This window comes from Thalia democratica, chromosome 1, assembly GCF_965202585.1.
Source record: "Thalia democratica chromosome 1, ktThaDemo2.hap1.1, whole genome shotgun sequence".
Classification (NCBI taxonomy): Eukaryota; Metazoa; Chordata; class Thaliacea; order Salpida; family Salpidae; genus Thalia; species Thalia democratica.
The window spans coordinates 114,174,633-114,192,983 of NC_139165.1; the positions used below are offsets into that span (position 1 = coordinate 114,174,633).

An 18,351-nucleotide genomic window follows, 5' to 3' on the forward strand; every position below is an offset into this window, starting at 1 on the left:
CTTAACTAATCTTAGTTTTTTAATTCTTTCTTCATAATTTAACGATTGGAAAACTTATCAATAAACAAATGTTTTATAGGGCTATAGTATTCAAAGATTTCTATACATATATATATATATATATATATATGGACACATTCTACTAATTTTTAATACTTTTTTTAACTGTGTATAGTAACTTATGTTTATACACTACAATTATTCCAAGTTTTTAATCAAAGTGAATTTTGAAATTTCTACTAAAAATATAAATAACTCAAACTTAGTCTATTACAAAGTATTGATTTAAAACATAAAAAATATGTGTACCATTTGTAACTGTGTATAGTAACCTATATTTATACACTACCATTATTCTAGCTTAAGTTTTTAATCAAAGAGAACTTTGAATTTTTTATAAAGAAATATAAATAATTCAAGGTAAGTCTATTATAAAGTAATAATTTAAAACATAACAAAACAGTTCGTGTAATTACTTTATTAAATGTATCATGTAAATTAGTAATAACAAAATAAAGAAAAATTGTACATTAAATTAACATTCGATTTTCCTAAATAAACAAACAAAAAAGCAGTAAAAATAAACTTTAACTTTTAATAAATCTACTGCAAATAATAATAAAAAAGAAATAGGAAAAATTCATTGTTTGAACTACTAAAACTTTTAAACACTTAACTTATAAATGTACTCATTGAGAATAAAACAAAAAATTGTAACTATTGTTTAAATATGTATTATTTATTAAATTTAACCATTAAATGTAGAAAGTAATTTTCAAAACCTTGTTAATTTGATGAATATTTGTATTTTTATATAATTTTTTTTGAAATTAAAAATGTTTCCATGTAATTTTTTTCAACCAAATTGCCTATATAAGGTGGTATAAATAATTAATTTATGAATTAATCTTCTGATAATAGAAAATTCCGTATAGGCAAGCTGCTATCGCAACGACTGAACTTCCAGCTATGATGTTTGTAGTTGTAAACTGAAAAAATTTAAATTATTATATTCATTTTACTTTACTTTTATTTTATTGCTACTACTTTATATTTGTAGTTGTAAACTGAAAAAAAATTAAATAATTATTATATTCATTCTACTTTACATTTATTTAATTGCTACTACTTTATATTTGTAGTTGTAAACTGAAAAAATAAAAATATTATTATATTCATTTTACATTTATTTTATTGCTACTATTTTATATTTGTAGTTGTAAACTGTAAAAATTAAATAATTATATTCATTCTATTTTACATTTATTTTATTGCTACTACTTTACATTTGTAGTTGTAAACTAAAAAAAAATATTTAAATTATTATATTTATTCTGCTTTATATTTATTATATTGCTACTACTTTACATTTGTAGTTGTAAACTGAAAAAATTTAAATAATTATATTCATTCTACTTTACATTTATTTTATTGCTACTACTTTATATTTGTAGTTGTAAACTGAAAAAACAGTATAGGTAAAATACACCAATACTAATATTAACTTTATTTGTTATAATGTTAATTACTTAAAATTTGTAAAATATGGCTACTGCTTATATAAAGTAGCATCTGTAATGATAATTGTTGAATTTTCATTATCCTTATTAATACGGATAATTTCTAACACTTCATAATCTCATATAAACCCAAGAAGTGTTATTCTCTGACAAAGTTGATGTACTTTTTCAGTTATTAGTTTACAAACAATTTTTTGATAATCAAACCCATGACGATTCTAATTTTTTCTTTCTTATTCTTATTACTACCACCCATCAGTTTATCACATATATTTATTTAATACATAATAATATTAATACTAAATATGTCTGTAATGGTTTTTTTTTAATAGTTCTACTGTAGTATTCAAAATTACATCTGTAGCGATAGTCAAAGTTTATTTCTTTTCCTTACTAACACCTTACAATCATTTAAGGTTGCCACTCATTAAAAAAAAACTTTTTCCAGGTTTTTAAAAGTACACATTTTTGGGTCTATTTTTAGTTTAAAGTTAAGTTTAAGTTAAGAAACTGTATTAAATACTATAAAAACATTGAAAAGATACTGTAAGCTACTTTAAATATGTTTTTATATGATAGATTTTTTAAGTCAAATCAAAATTTTACCTATGAACATGTGAAAATTGTTAAAATTTCAGGTTTTTTTTTCAAAATTTCTCAAACTCCAGGTTTTTCCAGGCTATTCCAGGTAAAGTGACAACCCTGAATCATATTATCATATACATTAACTACAAACAAAACAAACCCATGATGATTCAGATGTAGTTGCAGCAGTAGTTGTTTCTTTCTTATCCTTACTGCTGCCACCAAACATTCTTCCATACATTTCTTTTTGCTTCCTGTTGCTGGCTTCTAATTTCTTCACTGTCCTTTGTAACTCGTTCTGAATAACATTAGATTATTATTATGTATTTAAATATTTTATATAGCTTCTAATTTCTTTACTGTTCTTTGTAATTCGTTCTGAATAATATTTAATTATTATTATATATTTAAAAATTTTATATAGCTTCTAATTTCTTCACTGTCCTTTGTAATTCGTTCTGAATAAAATGTTAGATTATTATTATATATTTAAAAATTTTATATAGCTTCTAATTTCTTCACTGTCCTTTGTAACTCGTTCTGAATAACATTAAATTATTATTATATATTTAAAAATTTTATATAGCTTCTAATTTCTTCACTGTCCTTTGTAACTCGTTCTGAATAATATTAAATCATTATTATATATTTAAAAATTTTATATAGCTTCTAATTTCTTCACTGTCCTTTGTAACTCGTTCTGAATAATATTGAATCATTATTATGTATTTAAAAATTTTATATAGCTTCTAATTTCTTCACTGTCCTTTGTAACTCGTTCTGAATAACATTAAATTATTATTATATATTTAAAAATTTTATATAGCTTCTAATTTCTTCACTGTCCTTTGTAACTCGTTCTGAATAATATTAAATCATTATTATATATTTAAAAATTTTATATAGCTTCTAATTTCTTCACTGTCCTTTGTAACTCGTTCTGAATAATATTGAATCATTATTATGTATTTAAAAATTTTATATAGCTTCTAATTTCTTCACTGTCCTTTGTAACTCGTTCTGAATAACATTTAATTATTATTATATATTTAAAAATTTTATATAGCTTCTAATTTCTTCACTGTCCTTTGTAACTCGTTCTGAATAACATTTAATTATTATTATATATTTAAAAATTTTATATAGCTTCTAATTTCTTTAATGTTCTTTGTAATTCGTTCTGAATAATATTTAAATATTATTATATATTTAAAAATTTTATATAGCTTCTAATTTCTTCACTGTCCTTTGTAACTCGTTCTGAATAACATTAAAATATTATTATATATTAAAATCATTAATATATTATTATATTAATATATTAATATATAATTATATATTAAAACAGTATTAGATTATGATTATCCTAATACAAAATAATGCTGATATAAGAAAATTTGCTTCTAGTTTTTTAACTGTTGCTTTTAACTTTTAATTGTTCTTTGTAACTCGTTCTGAATAAAATTAAATCATTATTATATATTAAAATCATGTAAAACTTAACTATGACAATATAATATAAAATTTAGATAACATATTAAATTATTATATTAAATATTTTCTCAACTTTTCTTTGTAATTATAACTAAATTATTTTAAATAATGCCAATATAACAAAAAGTTACTTTTAATTTCTTAACTGTTCTTTGAAGTTAGTTCTAAATGATATTTAAACTATTCATTAAACTATGGTAATAATATATTTTTATAAGATTAAAATGACTAAATTTTACTGTTAGTTGAAATGGTTTTTAAAAAATTAAACTATTTTATTTTTGTAGTATAAATTATAATGCTTCTAACTTGTTAAATTTTCTTTCCAGTTTGTTCTGAATAATGTTAAAATATTACAACATGTTAATAAAAACAGTTTTAATTGTGTATAAACGATCTAAATTGTTTTTGATAAATAATACTTAATTAATACCATACTTAAAAGAACATGATCAGTTATTAAAATACAACATAATATAAATATGCTTAAACAGATTTGTGTAATCATAAGTCAAAAACTTTTATGTATGTAGAATATTTGTGACTAAGATATATTATTAGTATTTCATTTCAACAAATATCTTTACATTCATTAAAAAATAAGCTGTATCATAAATACATGAGCTAGTTAATAACCTAGATCTAACATTTTTCCTAATGGCGTATACTTTTCAAAAATAATTTATATTAAACCTGAACATCTTTAGCTTCTGGGTCTAATTTCAAAGCTTTGTTCAAAACTGAAATTGCATCTTTTTCTTTGCCCAGTTTCGCTAATGCCTGTTTGAATTATAATAAATATTATTATAAATAAATAATCAAAAGTAAAATGACATCTTTTTTTTATCTTAGTTCTGCCTGTTATAAACTAATTGGTACATAGCACGACATACTTGAATTTTTTCAATAAAATACTTTTTAGTAGTAAATACAAAATTATAAATTTTAAACACATGTTATACAAAAGTTTCCGTTTGTTTTTGTTCACAAAACTACCAATACAAAATTCATGACTATATTTTCAAACAACCTATGAAGGTTTCACAAAAAACATTTTCATTAAAAGTTGTTATATTTTAATAGTTTTAAACAAAAAATTCAAAAGAACTAGATTTTTTCGTATTGTTTCAAGACATCTTTCCTTTAGTTAAAAGTATTTCTTTTAATATACAAAAATTCTGACTTATAAAATTTTATTAAAACCACAACGAACCTTTCCCTTCCTCAACAGAGTCTTGATGTTGCCACTCTTCTGAATGTTTTCAGCTTCGGTGCAGCTTTGCACGCATTTCGACCACTGCTCAGTTTTGATGTGGCAAGCCGCTGCGTTGTTCAAGCACTTCACCGACAATTGCTTGCAATCAGTCATTTCTTTCTCAGAAATTTCCTGGCTCATCGCTGAAAAATTATATTTATTTTAATTATATTTCACCGATAACTGTTAGTATTTAGTTATTCAAGCCTTTTACTGATATTTACTTGAATTCAGACTGTTCTTTCTTTAATAATTCTTGGAACATAGCTGAAATAAATACATGTATTTTAATAATATTTCACTGATAATTGCTTGCAATCTGTCAATTCTTTCTCTGCGATTTCTTGGCACATTGCTAGAATAAAGATATGATGTTTAAATATGTCAAAGTTTTATTGCATAATTTAACTTTGTTGGCATTTCACTGATAATTGCTTGCATTAAGTCAGTTAATAATTCATAACTAATATCATCATAGTTACTTAGCTGTACTTGTGTATGTTTAATACTTTTTATTTGTAGATTTATTTAGTTGTACTTGTATATTTTAAATACTTTTTATTTGTAGATTTATTTAGTTGTACTTGTGTATGTTTGATACTTTTTATTTATAGATTATTTAGTTGTACTTGTGTATGTATAATACTTTTTATTTGTAGATTTACTTAGTTGTACTTGTGTATGTATGATACTTTTTATTTGTAGATTCATTTAGTTGTACTTGTGTATTTTAAATACTTTTTATTTGTAAATTTATTTAGTTGTACTTGTGTATGTTAAATACTTTTTATTTGCAGATTTATTTAGTTGGACTTATGTATGTTAAATACTTTTTATTTTTATAGTCATTTAGTTGTACTTGTGTATGTTTGATACTTTTTATTTGTAGAGTTATCTAGTTGTACTTATGGATGTTAAATACTTTTTATTTGTAGATTTATTTAGTTGTACTTGTAAATGTTTAATACTTTTTATTTGTAGATTTATTTAGTTGTACTTATGTATGTTAAATACTTTTTATTTGCAGATTTATTTAGTTGTACTTGTAAATGTTTAATACTTTTTATTTGCAGATTTATTTAGTTGTACTTGTGTATGTTTGATACTGTTTATTTGCAGATTTATTTAGTTGTACTTGTGTATGTTTGATACTGTTTATTTGCAGATTTATTTAGTTGTACTTGTGTATGTTTGATACTTTTTATTTGTAGATTTATTTAGTTGTACTTATGTATGTATAATACTTTTTATTTGTAGAGTTACTTAGTTGTACTTGTGTATGTTAAATACTTTTTATTTGTAGATTTATTTAGTTGTACTTATGTATGTTAAATACTTTTATTTGTAGAGTTATTTAGTTGTACTTGTGTATGTTAAATACTTTTTATTTGTAGATTTATTTAGTTGTACTTATGTATGTTAAATACTTTTTAATTGCAGATTTATTTAGTTGTACTTTTGTATGTTAAATACTTTTATTTGTAGAGTTATTTAGTTGTACTTGTGTATGTATAATACTTTTTATTTGTAGATTTATTTAGTTGTACTTATGTATGTTAAATACTTTTATTTGTAGATTCATTTAGTTGTACTTATGTATGTTAAATACTTTTATTTGTAGAGTTATTTAGTTGCACTTGTATATTTTAAATACTTTTTATTTGTAGATTTATTTAGTTGTACTTATGTATGTTAAATACTTTTTAATTGCAGATTTATTTAGTTGTACTTATGTATGTTAAATACTTTTATTTGTAGAGTTATTTAGTTGTACTTATGTATGTTAAATACTTTTATTTGTAGAGTTATTTAGTTGCACTTGTATATTTTAAATACTTTTTATTTGTAGATTTATTTAGTTGTACTTATGTATGTTAAATACTTTTTAATTGCAGATTTATTTAGTTGTACTTATGTATGTTAAATACTTTTATTTGTAGAGTTATTTAGTTGCACTTGTATATTTTAAATACTTTTTATTTGTAGATTTATTTAGTTGTACTTATGTATGTTAAATACTTTTTAATTGCAGATTTATTTAGTTGTACTTATGTATGTTAAATACTTTTATTTGTAGAGTTATTTAGTTGTACTTATGTATGTTAAATACTTTTATTTGTAGAGTTATTTAGTTGCACTTGTATATTTTAAATACTTTTTATTTGTAGATTTATTTAGTTGTACTTATGTATGTTAAATACTTTTTAATTGCAGATTTATTTAGTTGTACTTATGTATGTTAAATACTTTTTAATTGCAGATTTATTTAGTTGTACTTATGTATGTTAAATACTTTTTATTTGTAGATTTATTTAGCTGTACTTGTGTATGTTAAATACTTTTTATTTGTAGATTTATTTAGTTGTACTTGTGTATGTCTTATACTTTGTAAATTGTTGGACAATTTATTAAGAATTACTTTACAAAATTTCAAACCCTGTTCTTATCCGACAGTTCATTGGTCTTGTTTGAAAGAAGATGTTACAATTACAACAGGTTATCAACCTGGCTTGAAAATGTAAAAATAGTGCCACATTTATTGTAGAACAATGTTATGATAAACTGATTTATACTTAATCTGAAACTACCCACTACATTTAGCTACAAACTCCAAATAAATCAGAATCGGGATTAGAAGTTTATTTTTTAATTCAAGTAGTTCAAAAAAAACAATTCTGTTAATAATTTTTCAACGGCATGGCAGATACTTTATTAATTTGATATATACACCATTACATTAAAACGATTACAAATAGCTCAAAATTTTATTCAATTCTGAATGATACAAAGTTCAGAACAACGTAAACTTAACTACAACTAAAACATAAAATTTTTACTAATATGATTTCACAACGGAAATTTCATGTAAATGTTGTTTAATTGTTATTTTAACACAAACTTTTAACATCCAGCCTACGACTAAAAACGTTTCCCACCCCTACATTCAGCTACAAGTTCAATCAAACAAGAATCGGGATTTAAAGTTTTTTCTAGTTAAAGCTGATAAGTGAACAATTTTTTTTTTAATAGTTTATCACATAAATTATCACATATGTTGGTACAAAAAAAGAAAATTACTGTACAATTTGTTATTATCATAACTATTGCTAATTATAAAGCCAATTCGTGGAACTGGTTTCAAAATGGCAAACAATTTCATTAAATTTATTATTTTACAACTGGGAAGCGCATATTATTTGAAAATAAAAAATTAAACTTGTATTAAAAATTATATGACGTCACTACTTAGTTTTCGTGCATTTTCGATTTTTTTTTTATTTTTTAGTAATTTTAAAACCAGGGGTCAGCAAACTGCGGCGCATGAAAGGTAAAAGTTCGGTCTGCGAATGTGGTTGATAAATAGTTTTTTTGAAATCACACTAGATATTCTGAGGCTTGAAGTGAAGAGCAAAAACTCAAACTTCGACAGACGATTTTTTTTTGAAATTAGGTCCGCGAACAACAAATACCTACTGACCTCTTTACTAAACTATGATGAAAAATATTTAAACATCAATATCTGTTTAAACCTTCTTTATTTTGAACCTATAAATTTACTTTTAATTAAAACAAATTTGATTTAAAGTACTTTAACTGGGCTGGGATAAGTTTTAGCATAGTAAATGATTTAAAAATACTTATCTCCTTTTAGAAAAAATTGTATTTAATTCCACCCAGCTTATTTTTGTTATTTTTGTTGGTTAATAATTTTTACACAAAAAGATGTTTAAGTTGTCTAACATTTTATAAATAATAGCAGTTTTGTTGAAACAACTGTGCTTCATAATGTTATCACAACAATTTCAAAAAATAATAAAAAAACGAATATAAAAGGCCTTTAAAAATATTAAATTTCATTATAAATTTACATGGGTAATTCCTATGAATTTACAAAATATATAAACTATATTTATTGAGATACAAACAAGGATTTATCGTAAATGACAGCTTAACATGCAAACATATATTTTGCAAAAAAATATTAAAACCCACTTTGAGAAACCCTGCTATAAATCAAAGCATGAAAAAACTTGAACATTCTCATAGTTTAAACTTTTGAAACTACATCTTATTTATCCATTATAGTGATAAAAAACCAACATAAACAGTTTTTAAATAAAAATGAAAGATCAACAAAAACATCGGCGAAAGTCTACATAAGCCTAAGCCTGGACTTTCGTTTGCCGTGAGACTCAAGTTTTGGTCTTAGTCTGCCTAGGGCTTGTGGTCTGATGGTATAGTTTATGTTAACAATAAAAGAGCAATAAATCATAACTTTTTTCTAATTTGGACAAAGTAGACAATTTTTTTTTTCTAATTTTTCATTTTATAGGTTTTTTAAGATTTCAGGTTTTTTGGCAACCCCAAATTTAAAAGCTAACTAATATAACTCATTTTTAATTAATCTTTATTTTATACTCTATGATTTTATGAACGAAGTCAATATACTAGTTTAATTGAGGTATAAGAAGATTTTATCGTAAATTTAGCTTAACATAAAAACATATATTTTGCAAACAAATATTAACGCCCGCTTTGAGAAACCCAGCTATAATGCAAAACATAAAAATTTTATCATTATTATAATTATTGTTTTACTACTTATTATCTACCCATTACTATGATAAAATACCACCATAACTTGATAATTTAAACAACTTATGAGTCTAGACAACTTGTAAACAAAAACTATCTATAGTATTAAAATTTTCTAATAACTTTCAACACATAATTGACCAATAAAAATACAAAACAAACTGAAATATTTAATATTTAACTTTCAGACAACTACTTTGCAAATGTTTGGTATATATATATTTATTTTATTTATTTTATAAACCAGTTCATTAAACTGGTTCAAGTATCAAGGTTAATCATCCCGTTGAGTTTAAACAGAAAAAGCATCACATATATATATATATATATAATATTTGAAAACTAATGTTTGTGTGTAAAATCATATGACGATACTGCAAAGTTTAGATGCGAACTATTAAAAAGGTTTTACCTTTTAATTTTAGTTTTTTAATTCAAATACGCATGCAAATGTTTGGGATTTTATACTTTTTTTTTATGTTTTTATTAACATAAAAAACAGAATTAAACATAAAACAGAATTAAACAATCTTATGTAGTATTTTGAACATAATGGATCAAATTAAACAACAGTTAATAAAATCAAATAAATAATAAATCTAGTTCTAGCACAACAACGTTTTAGTATATTTAAGCAGTATATTTCAGTATATTAAATAGTAATATTAGAAGCGTTTAAAACTTTGAAAACTAAAATAAATAGTAATATTTCAAGTGTTATTAAATGTTTACTATATTGAAGTAAATGTATCATTATAAAAAAAGATCTTAATACACATTGATGAAAACACAACTATTTTTTTTCCTTTATAGTACATCCTTAATACCTAGACAATCGCTCAACGTTTGGAAGTAATTGAGAATACGATAAACGTTTAAAAAAACCAACAAACTTTTTGAAATAGCAAACCACAATATCTGAGTTGAAAAAAACCTCAAGTACAACAGTTCGAAAAAGCACAAATTTCCTTCATTTTGACAAAACTAATAAGCATGGCCTTTCGATATACCAAATTGACTAAACTGGTTTAAAATTATCTAGATAAACAGACTAAAGCACACAAAAACTAATATTTTCGAATTTATTTTTATTTACGGAATCAATTTCATGCAATTCCCAAACTCCTTCAGGGTTGATTTTTTGAAATTTCTTTCAAGGTTTGCTAAATTTCTTCAATTTTTTGAAAGTAAAAACTTTTTTGTGAATTTTAAGTATAAAGTAAGCTCAATATAGAAGCAACTGTCTTTTATAATATAAATGTACTGGAAAAATACTGTGATGCGGCTATAAATGTCTTTTATAATAAATCAGATTCTAAATGAAACAAAAAAAAATTGTATATGAAAAATTTTTCGTACCTAGTTGATATTTCGTCATTTTACATGTTTAAAAACCCAGGTTTTTTTGCATAATTTCACAAATTAAAGATTTTTTGGCAACCCTATCATTTTCATAATCGGCCCCTCTTTGTTAGAAAAATCCCATTTTCTACTTAATTACCAATTCATTAATTCATTTTGTCGCTAATTAATAGCCAAAATCACCCCTTAAAGAACGATAATATCCACTTTTGGGAAACATTGTTATTGGGAAAACAGTCTGTTTTTTTTTTAGTTTTAGGGGATTAAAAATATGATAAAGTATTGTGCCAGTCAGTACTGGTTAAAAAATCGAATGGTGGTTATAGTACTTGAAGATTTCTCAGGAGAGGCAACGTTATATTAATTAAATTTAAAAAATTCAATATGTTAGAAAAACTATATGACGTCATTATTAAGATTTTGTGAATTTTTAGTTTCAAATTTTGAATTGATTAAAAACTTAAAGAGCTAAAAAATTAACTTAATTATAATAAAATATCGAAACCATTTTCAGCCTTTTATGTTATCACTTTAAACATTTCAATTGAAGCCAATTATAAAACAAATGATCATAAGTCTTATTAAAGTAAATGAACATAAATATTTTTCTTTTAAATAAACTTACACCATTAGTACTCTGGTTTACTTTCAAACTTATTTTTTATTTTCACATTAGAACTCTAGCAACTCTGAAGTAATCTGAAGTTTTAAAAGCCATCTATTTTATTTGGCCATTTTTTTCAAATCAGAAAAGCGGTTTGTCAAGCTTTTCTCAAAACGAAAACCATCTTTTTTATCAAAATTGATTATGTGAAAATTAAAAGCATTTATAACAGCCAGAAACACAATAAGTCAAACTTTCAAATAGCAAAACTACTGTTATATATTTTTTATCTATGGCTAATGTATAGACTACGCCAAAAACTAACTTTAATCATTGTCTTTTTTAGCTACTTCTTATCTTTATTTAGATAAAATACGACCTGTTCTAAGAATATTTAACAACATCTAATCAAACTTAAATAAAACTGTAAGAGCAATTACGTTTTTTTTACTAAGTTAGACTTAGAGTTTGTTACACAATCGAAAAATATAAAAAATACTGTAATAAAAATATAACTTAGTTTAATTTATAGATTTAATAAGAAATAAATAAACCAGAACAATATAAAATATAATTTCAATTTGAACAACAGTTTCAGACCAGCATGTTTCCTTAACTTTGATCAAATTAAAATGTATTAGAAATTTTTTATTTAAGTATATTAGTATATTTACAGCAGTTTAGTTTAAATGGTACAAATTACTGTTGAAAATAGGAAAAATATCATGGACTTGTATGAGATTTTAAATTTAAAACTATGTGTAGAACTATTTACTGGGTCGCAAAAGGTTTTCTTTCCAGGTTTTCGAAGGTACAGTTTATTTTTGTCAATTTTTAAAACAAAATTGAGAGTAGAAACTGTCTTAAATATTATAGTGATATTTTTTAATACTGTAACGATACTTTAAATGTGTTTTAGAATAAATAAAACTCTAAATAATAGAAAAATAAATTGTATATGAGTTTTAAATAACTAATCAGTATTCAATTTTTAAACATGTAAAAACTGTTCAAAACTCCAGGGCTATTTCTCATCTTTCCAAATTCCAGGTATTTTGGCAACCCTGATTTTATAAACCAAGTTTCGCAATTATAATTTTAAAATTTACCGTTTCATCGAAATGGCTTTAAATTTTTAAATGCTGTTCAAAGACTGTCGCCTTAAGCAAGAAGCAACTTAAATTTGTTTGAAACAAAAAAGTTAATTTTATTTAAAAAATTATATGACGTCACTACAAATATTTAATGCAAATTACTGTTTAAAAAATTTGACCGATTAAAAACATATAAACTAAGATCAACTAAATTATGTTTTGATTGTTCTTTCTTCCAACCTACACATTTTTATTTAACATAACCCTTTAAAGTACTTTAACATATTTCTTAACAAGTTTTATTATAGTAAATGAAGAGATATATTACAAAACGGTTATATTCTTTTAAAATAAATGTTCACAATTTCGAACTAGTATACTTTTAATGAGTTGAGTTTTCAGGGATTCAGGGTTGCCAAAAAAATGTTGGATTTCTTTTCCGGGTTTTCTTAATTTTTATTTTAGAATTTAAAGTACTAGTTTTTTAGTATAAGTTTCAGTATAATTTCTAACAAATTTTGAATATGCCTGAGCAGAGTAAACAAATGTTTGGAGTAATAATTGTTTACAACAAATAATTAATTAGCTTATATCATGTTTAATAATAATAAACAAATAATTAACCTAATTTGAGAATACCGACAACTTTGGAGTATATTTTAGCAGATTGTCCGAACAATTGTTTCGAGTAGTAATTGTTTACAACAAATAATTAATTAGCCTATGTTATGTTTATTCATAATAAACAAATAATTAACCTAATTTGAGAACTCCGACAACTTTGGAGTATATTTTAGCAGATTGTACGAACATTTGTTTCGAGTAATAATTGTTTCCCTGTAATTTCTTGCTGTTCGCCCATTCCAGCTTCAAGTTGACGTCGGTGGTTGCGCTGTAAGGACCCGGTTCGCATTCTGTTGAAAAAATTATTTTTTTTATTATTAACAATGTCTTAAATTATTTATATTATTGTCTAATTGATATCAGTGGTAGGGCTGCATGGACCTGGTTCACATTCTGTTGATGATTTATTTTTCTTAAAAACTTTTACTGTGACTATTTAATTCAACCAGTTTTGTTCCAATAAAACAATATCTTAATTAGAAAGTTAAGTTTAAGAAAACACAAGTTGATAATCATAAAAATTAGTGATTGTATTTACTTGTACACAATTATATACTAAATGAGGTTAAAAAAAGTTGCACTATGTCAGATAAAAATAATTGTTATGTTACTTATTATTCGTAATTTACACAACTTCTTTTTTTTCTTATGAACATATACTTCTATTTATAAATATTTTATAAACATAGCCAGTATTTTTTTTCTTTTTTTTTTATTTTTAATTGTATTGTGCTTTTATCGATAAAACATTAATAATTGAATACAAATTATTTAAAGCATATTGTTCAGATTCAATGTAGAACTAATTTCATCCAAATACTTTTAATTATATTTCTTAAATAAATAAATTACAAATCTAATAATATTTAAAACAAAAACACACTGCTTAGTTCGACTGTGTATACAATTTTTTCTCCTTCCTTATATTCAAGCTTCTTTTTGTCTAATGCATGAACGCAGTATTTTGCATCGGAAGTGATTTGTGCTTTTTCGTTTAAGTCCATCATTTGTACGCTTAAGTCCAATGCCTTTAATAAAAAAATCATTGGAAACAAACAACAGGTTGTTTTATTATCTGGAAATTTTAATTATACACTATAATATGCAATAACAAGTTTTTAATTTTTCATAATAATAAATTATAGGTATCCTTCTTTTATTACACTGCTTCTATTCTTTCCTTATCTTTTAACATGTACATACCTACTTTAGTTATATTCTTTCATTACAGTATTTATTTTTTTACAGAGCTCAGTTGAAGTGTGTTGACTAGTTTAACACACAGAAACATGAGTTAGTGTATTAAAGAAAGAATACTGCTTAATTTGTATCGCTATCTTTTGTTAACAAACGGTTTAACTTATATTTTGAATAGTTAATACTTATATTACTCATTCCAACCTGGCAAACTTTTTATCTTTTTTAATTGGTAAAAATCATCATAACAATCATTCTCTATATTTCTAATAATAACATATTTTTATTCTTTTTTTTTTAATCCAGAATACTTTATATTAATATTAATATTTTTTATATAAAAACTATTCCAACCTGGCAAACTTCTTCATCGGCAAGCACAAATTTCATTTCTTCGTTTTTATAAATTCAAATATACACACATATGTACAATACAAATTAAATAAGTAGTAATATTGAAATAATTGTTTAACAATATTAATAATATTTTTTACCTGGCAAACTTCTTCATCGGCGAGCACAAATTTCATTTCTTCGTGTTCAATATTCAACTTTTCACAGCTGACCACAACAGTCACAAACGAATACTTTGTTGGTTTTTCCTTATTGCTCTCAACTAATATTTTCTTCATGATAAGACCGTTGCCTGTAAGAAATTAAACATGAAAATAAGAACAAAATTTAGTAAAAACAAATTATTTGTTATACTAACTAGAGTCTAGAACATTATCAAATATTGAATATCCAGAGTGCAAAACTCTTCACCACAAATAAACTATATATAAGAGTGACTAGAATATTATGCTTGTTAGCACTGTATAGTGCATAGTTTCGAACCGCTGATATTAACTTTAAAAAGCCTATCACATCTAGTTAATTCTACAACTTAAAAATCTACTTAAAAACGAAAACTTTTTCTCAAAATTCAAAGTGTTCAGTGAAATTAAAACTTAAATCTTAAAACTTAATTTAAAGTTTTTAGTACAACTACATAATAACTCAAACGAACCCAAAACGTCCAGATCTTCAGGCTCCTTTGGTTTTTCAACTTCAGCAGGTTTACTCTCTGCGCTAGTTTCTGCCTCTTTCTTGTCAGTAATAGCAGCTTCCTTCTGTTCCGCTCCAGCAGTTTGTTCCGCCTCACTGGTTTTGGCGGGAGATTCTTCAGTTTTGGCGGGAGACTCTTCAGTTTCGGCGGAATCTTGAGTTTTCATTGGAGATTCAGGCAGGCTCTTCAAGCTCATGCCCATTTCCGATTGGGTGAGGGATTGAAGGACTTCGTAAGATGAGGCTTCTGCGTTTTCCTCAGTAATTTGTGCTTCTTCCATGTTCTATTGTTTATTTATATAAGTTAGGAATTAAAACAACTACAATTAAAGTGACAGTGTTAAGCATTTACAAAGTATTTATTTTCATATTAGGTTCAAGTTTTATTAAACTAAATTAGGAACTTTAAAGATTTCTCAATCTTCACCAACACTGTTTCTAAGTGAATTGCAAGCAACTTACATATGTAATTAAGTGAACTAACATTTTCAACACTTTTCATCTTCAATACTACTCCTGGGAGAACCGAATGCTACTTATTATGTATAATATTTATTGATATATATTATATTATAATTATAAATATTTTCTATTACTAATAATTTTATATATTATTATATGTAATACATTTACTAAATAAACTAACCTCTTCAACTTTTTCATCTTCAATACTGCTCCTGGGAGAGTCGCAAGGTTCGCTTTCAGGAGTTGAAACTTTTGATTCTTTCTCTTCAACTTCCACTGGTTGCTGTTCCTCAGCTGTTAATATTTATTGTTAATGTTTAAATAATAATAATATGTGTTGTAGATACGTTTGATACTTTCTCTCTTCAACTATTGCTGGTTATTCTGTTCCTTTTTGTATATTTAAACTGAAAAAATAAGTTTTATTATAGACAAACTAAGTCTCTCAATGCTTTTGGTAATGGCATTAAGTAATAAAACTTACAGTTTTTAGTCTGCCTGACTGGGTGGCAACCCTGTCTTAACCTTTTTTTTCAAATGCCTTCTCTTTAACTGACTGTGACCCCAGAGATGTTAATGCGCTATAATGCACGCAGAACTTAAAACTTAAAATATAACAGACTATATATTTAGAAATAACTATTTTGTGTTTTTATTTATATACAAATATAATTATACCATTTACCTTTTTCTTCAACAGATTGTGACCACTGAGAAGTCAGAGTGCTATTGAGTACTCCGAATTTGGCCTCTGATATTTCATTGGCTGAAGAGGATTGAGAATCAACTTGGGATGGGTTTTCTTGCAGGGGCTGTGTTGAAAATTGTGATTACTTTTGAGTTTTACTTTATAAATATATGTACAGTTCAACATATGTTATATATAATGTTAAAACTTTATTTATTACAATTTTTTTTAGTAATTGATGACCAGATTAAAAATAGTTTGTATAATACATATCAAGTATTCAAAGTTTACTATTAATAACTATGAATATTTTAATTTAAATAATATAAATGTACTTCAAATTTACTATCTTAAATCTTAAAGAGCTTACAATTGATGGCAACTTGCTTATTACATATAAAGTATCTAGCAAAAATATAGTCTTCTTTTAATTGTTTTATTGAACTGTTTTATTGAATTGTTTTATTTAATCAACCTGTTCAACTTTAGATTGCTCTTCGTCGTTTTCATTTGTTTGTGACGTCATATTAGCCTCGTTTTCGTCAATTTTCACCCAAGGTTCGCTCTCCAAAGATTTTCCTGAAGATTTGTCAGAAGACTCCTTATCTTCTGTGTTAAATTAGTATCAATAAAAGTTATTAATATTTTTATTTACGATACTAACTTTATTAAGGTGTTGGTTAAATCTTAATTTCTTAAAATTTGTGTTAATGTATTATATATTGAAATTATAAAGCATAAATACTTGTCTTCAAAATAAAAATAATTTAAATTATAAATATAAATGTTTACACTACTTGTCTTGTTATTAAACTATTGGTAATGTATAAACACTTTTTAAATACAGTTGTTTTTAATTCACGACCTTGTATTTAAAATATCATAACAACAATGTAGACCTGATGAGGAAAACAGCACTTATGGAATAATTCATCAACAAAATGATATCAAATCAGTTATTATGAAATAGTTTTAATAAACAAATTTATTTTGGGAAGTAACAACTTGTTAATTTTATTATGGAAAGTTTAAATTTTTTACAGTAAGTTTTGTATACATATTTTAAAACTCGCAACTTATTTTATTAATATCAAGTTTAGTTTACAATGTACACACCTTCTAAAGTCTTATCCAGACTTTTTTCCTCTTCAACTTGTTGAAGTGTGACGCTTTTATCCAAGCTATCGTTCAAATTTTGCTCTTCGTTCAACGAGTCTCTATCAAAACTACTATATTGTACAAAGAAATATATTGTTAGTAATAAGAATATAAAAAATATTTTGTTGTTATCAAAACTACTATATTGTACAAAGAAATATATTGTTAGTAATTAGAATATTAAAATATTTTATTATTATCAAAACTACTATATTGTACAAAGAAATAAATTGTTAGTAAATTACATACCAATTTGTTATTAAAAAAATATATAATACCTTGTAGAATTATAATAATTATACTCGTTATTTATTATAAATCAGTTATTAGTACGATTTATAGTACAAGAGCATTTTACCAATTGTTTAAATTAAAAACAAAGCAAAATTAAGTAGAGTAAGCATCAACAAAAAATGTTTTTAAACTTTTAACTACTAATTATAACAAACATGATTAATAATTTTAAACAAACCTGGTGCTATTAGCATCAACGTAGTGAGTTTCATCCAATGGTGAATTTTCAACTGAAGCATTAGACTCGCTAGCTGCTACTTCATTATCAGCTACTACATTATTAGCTACTACGTCATTAGCTTCAGTCTGTGAAGGCTCAACAGGGGTGTTAGGGCTGGGTTGTTCCATTTGAGAAGGTTTAATTTTAA

General features: G+C 24.3%; 1 protein-coding gene across 2 annotated transcripts; it reads right to left on the minus strand.

Moving 5' to 3' along the window:
- Positions 1–612: 612 nt before the first annotated feature.
- On the minus strand, positions 613–18,351 carry LOC145833405 (uncharacterized). Of its 2 annotated transcripts, none has more exons than XM_082940594.1 (13): positions 18,162–18,351; positions 17,648–17,748; positions 17,007–17,137; positions 16,529–16,655; positions 16,025–16,137; positions 15,341–15,662; positions 14,826–14,977; positions 14,018–14,162; positions 13,269–13,424; positions 4,813–4,997; positions 4,293–4,379; positions 2,266–2,403; positions 613–989 (listed from the first exon to the last, which is right to left on the minus strand). In XM_082940594.1, exons 1-13 carry the CDS (start codon positions 18,329–18,331, stop codon positions 897–899), a joined length of 1,920 nt encoding a protein of 639 aa, XP_082796720.1. In that variant the 5' UTR covers positions 18,332–18,351; the 3' UTR covers positions 613–896. The 2 variants fall into 2 exon arrangements, with proteins under 2 accessions (XP_082796720.1, XP_082796713.1); XM_082940587.1 differs by having other exon boundaries at positions 17,007–17,140.

Excerpts from the sequence above, each read along its gene's own strand:
- LOC145833405 (XM_082940587.1), bottom strand. The coding sequence starts at position 18,331 with ATGGAACAACCCAGCCCTAACACCCCTGTTGAGCCTTCACAGACTGAA. Across the intron at positions 16,656-17,006 it reads AGCAATCTAAAGTTGAACAG|CCCCTGCAAGAAAACCCATC; the intron begins GTTGATTAAATA and ends TTTTCAACACAG. Across the intron at positions 4,380-4,812 it reads CTCTGTTGAGGAAGGGAAAG|GCATTAGCGAAACTGGGCAA; the intron begins GTTCGTTGTGGT and ends TAATTCAAACAG.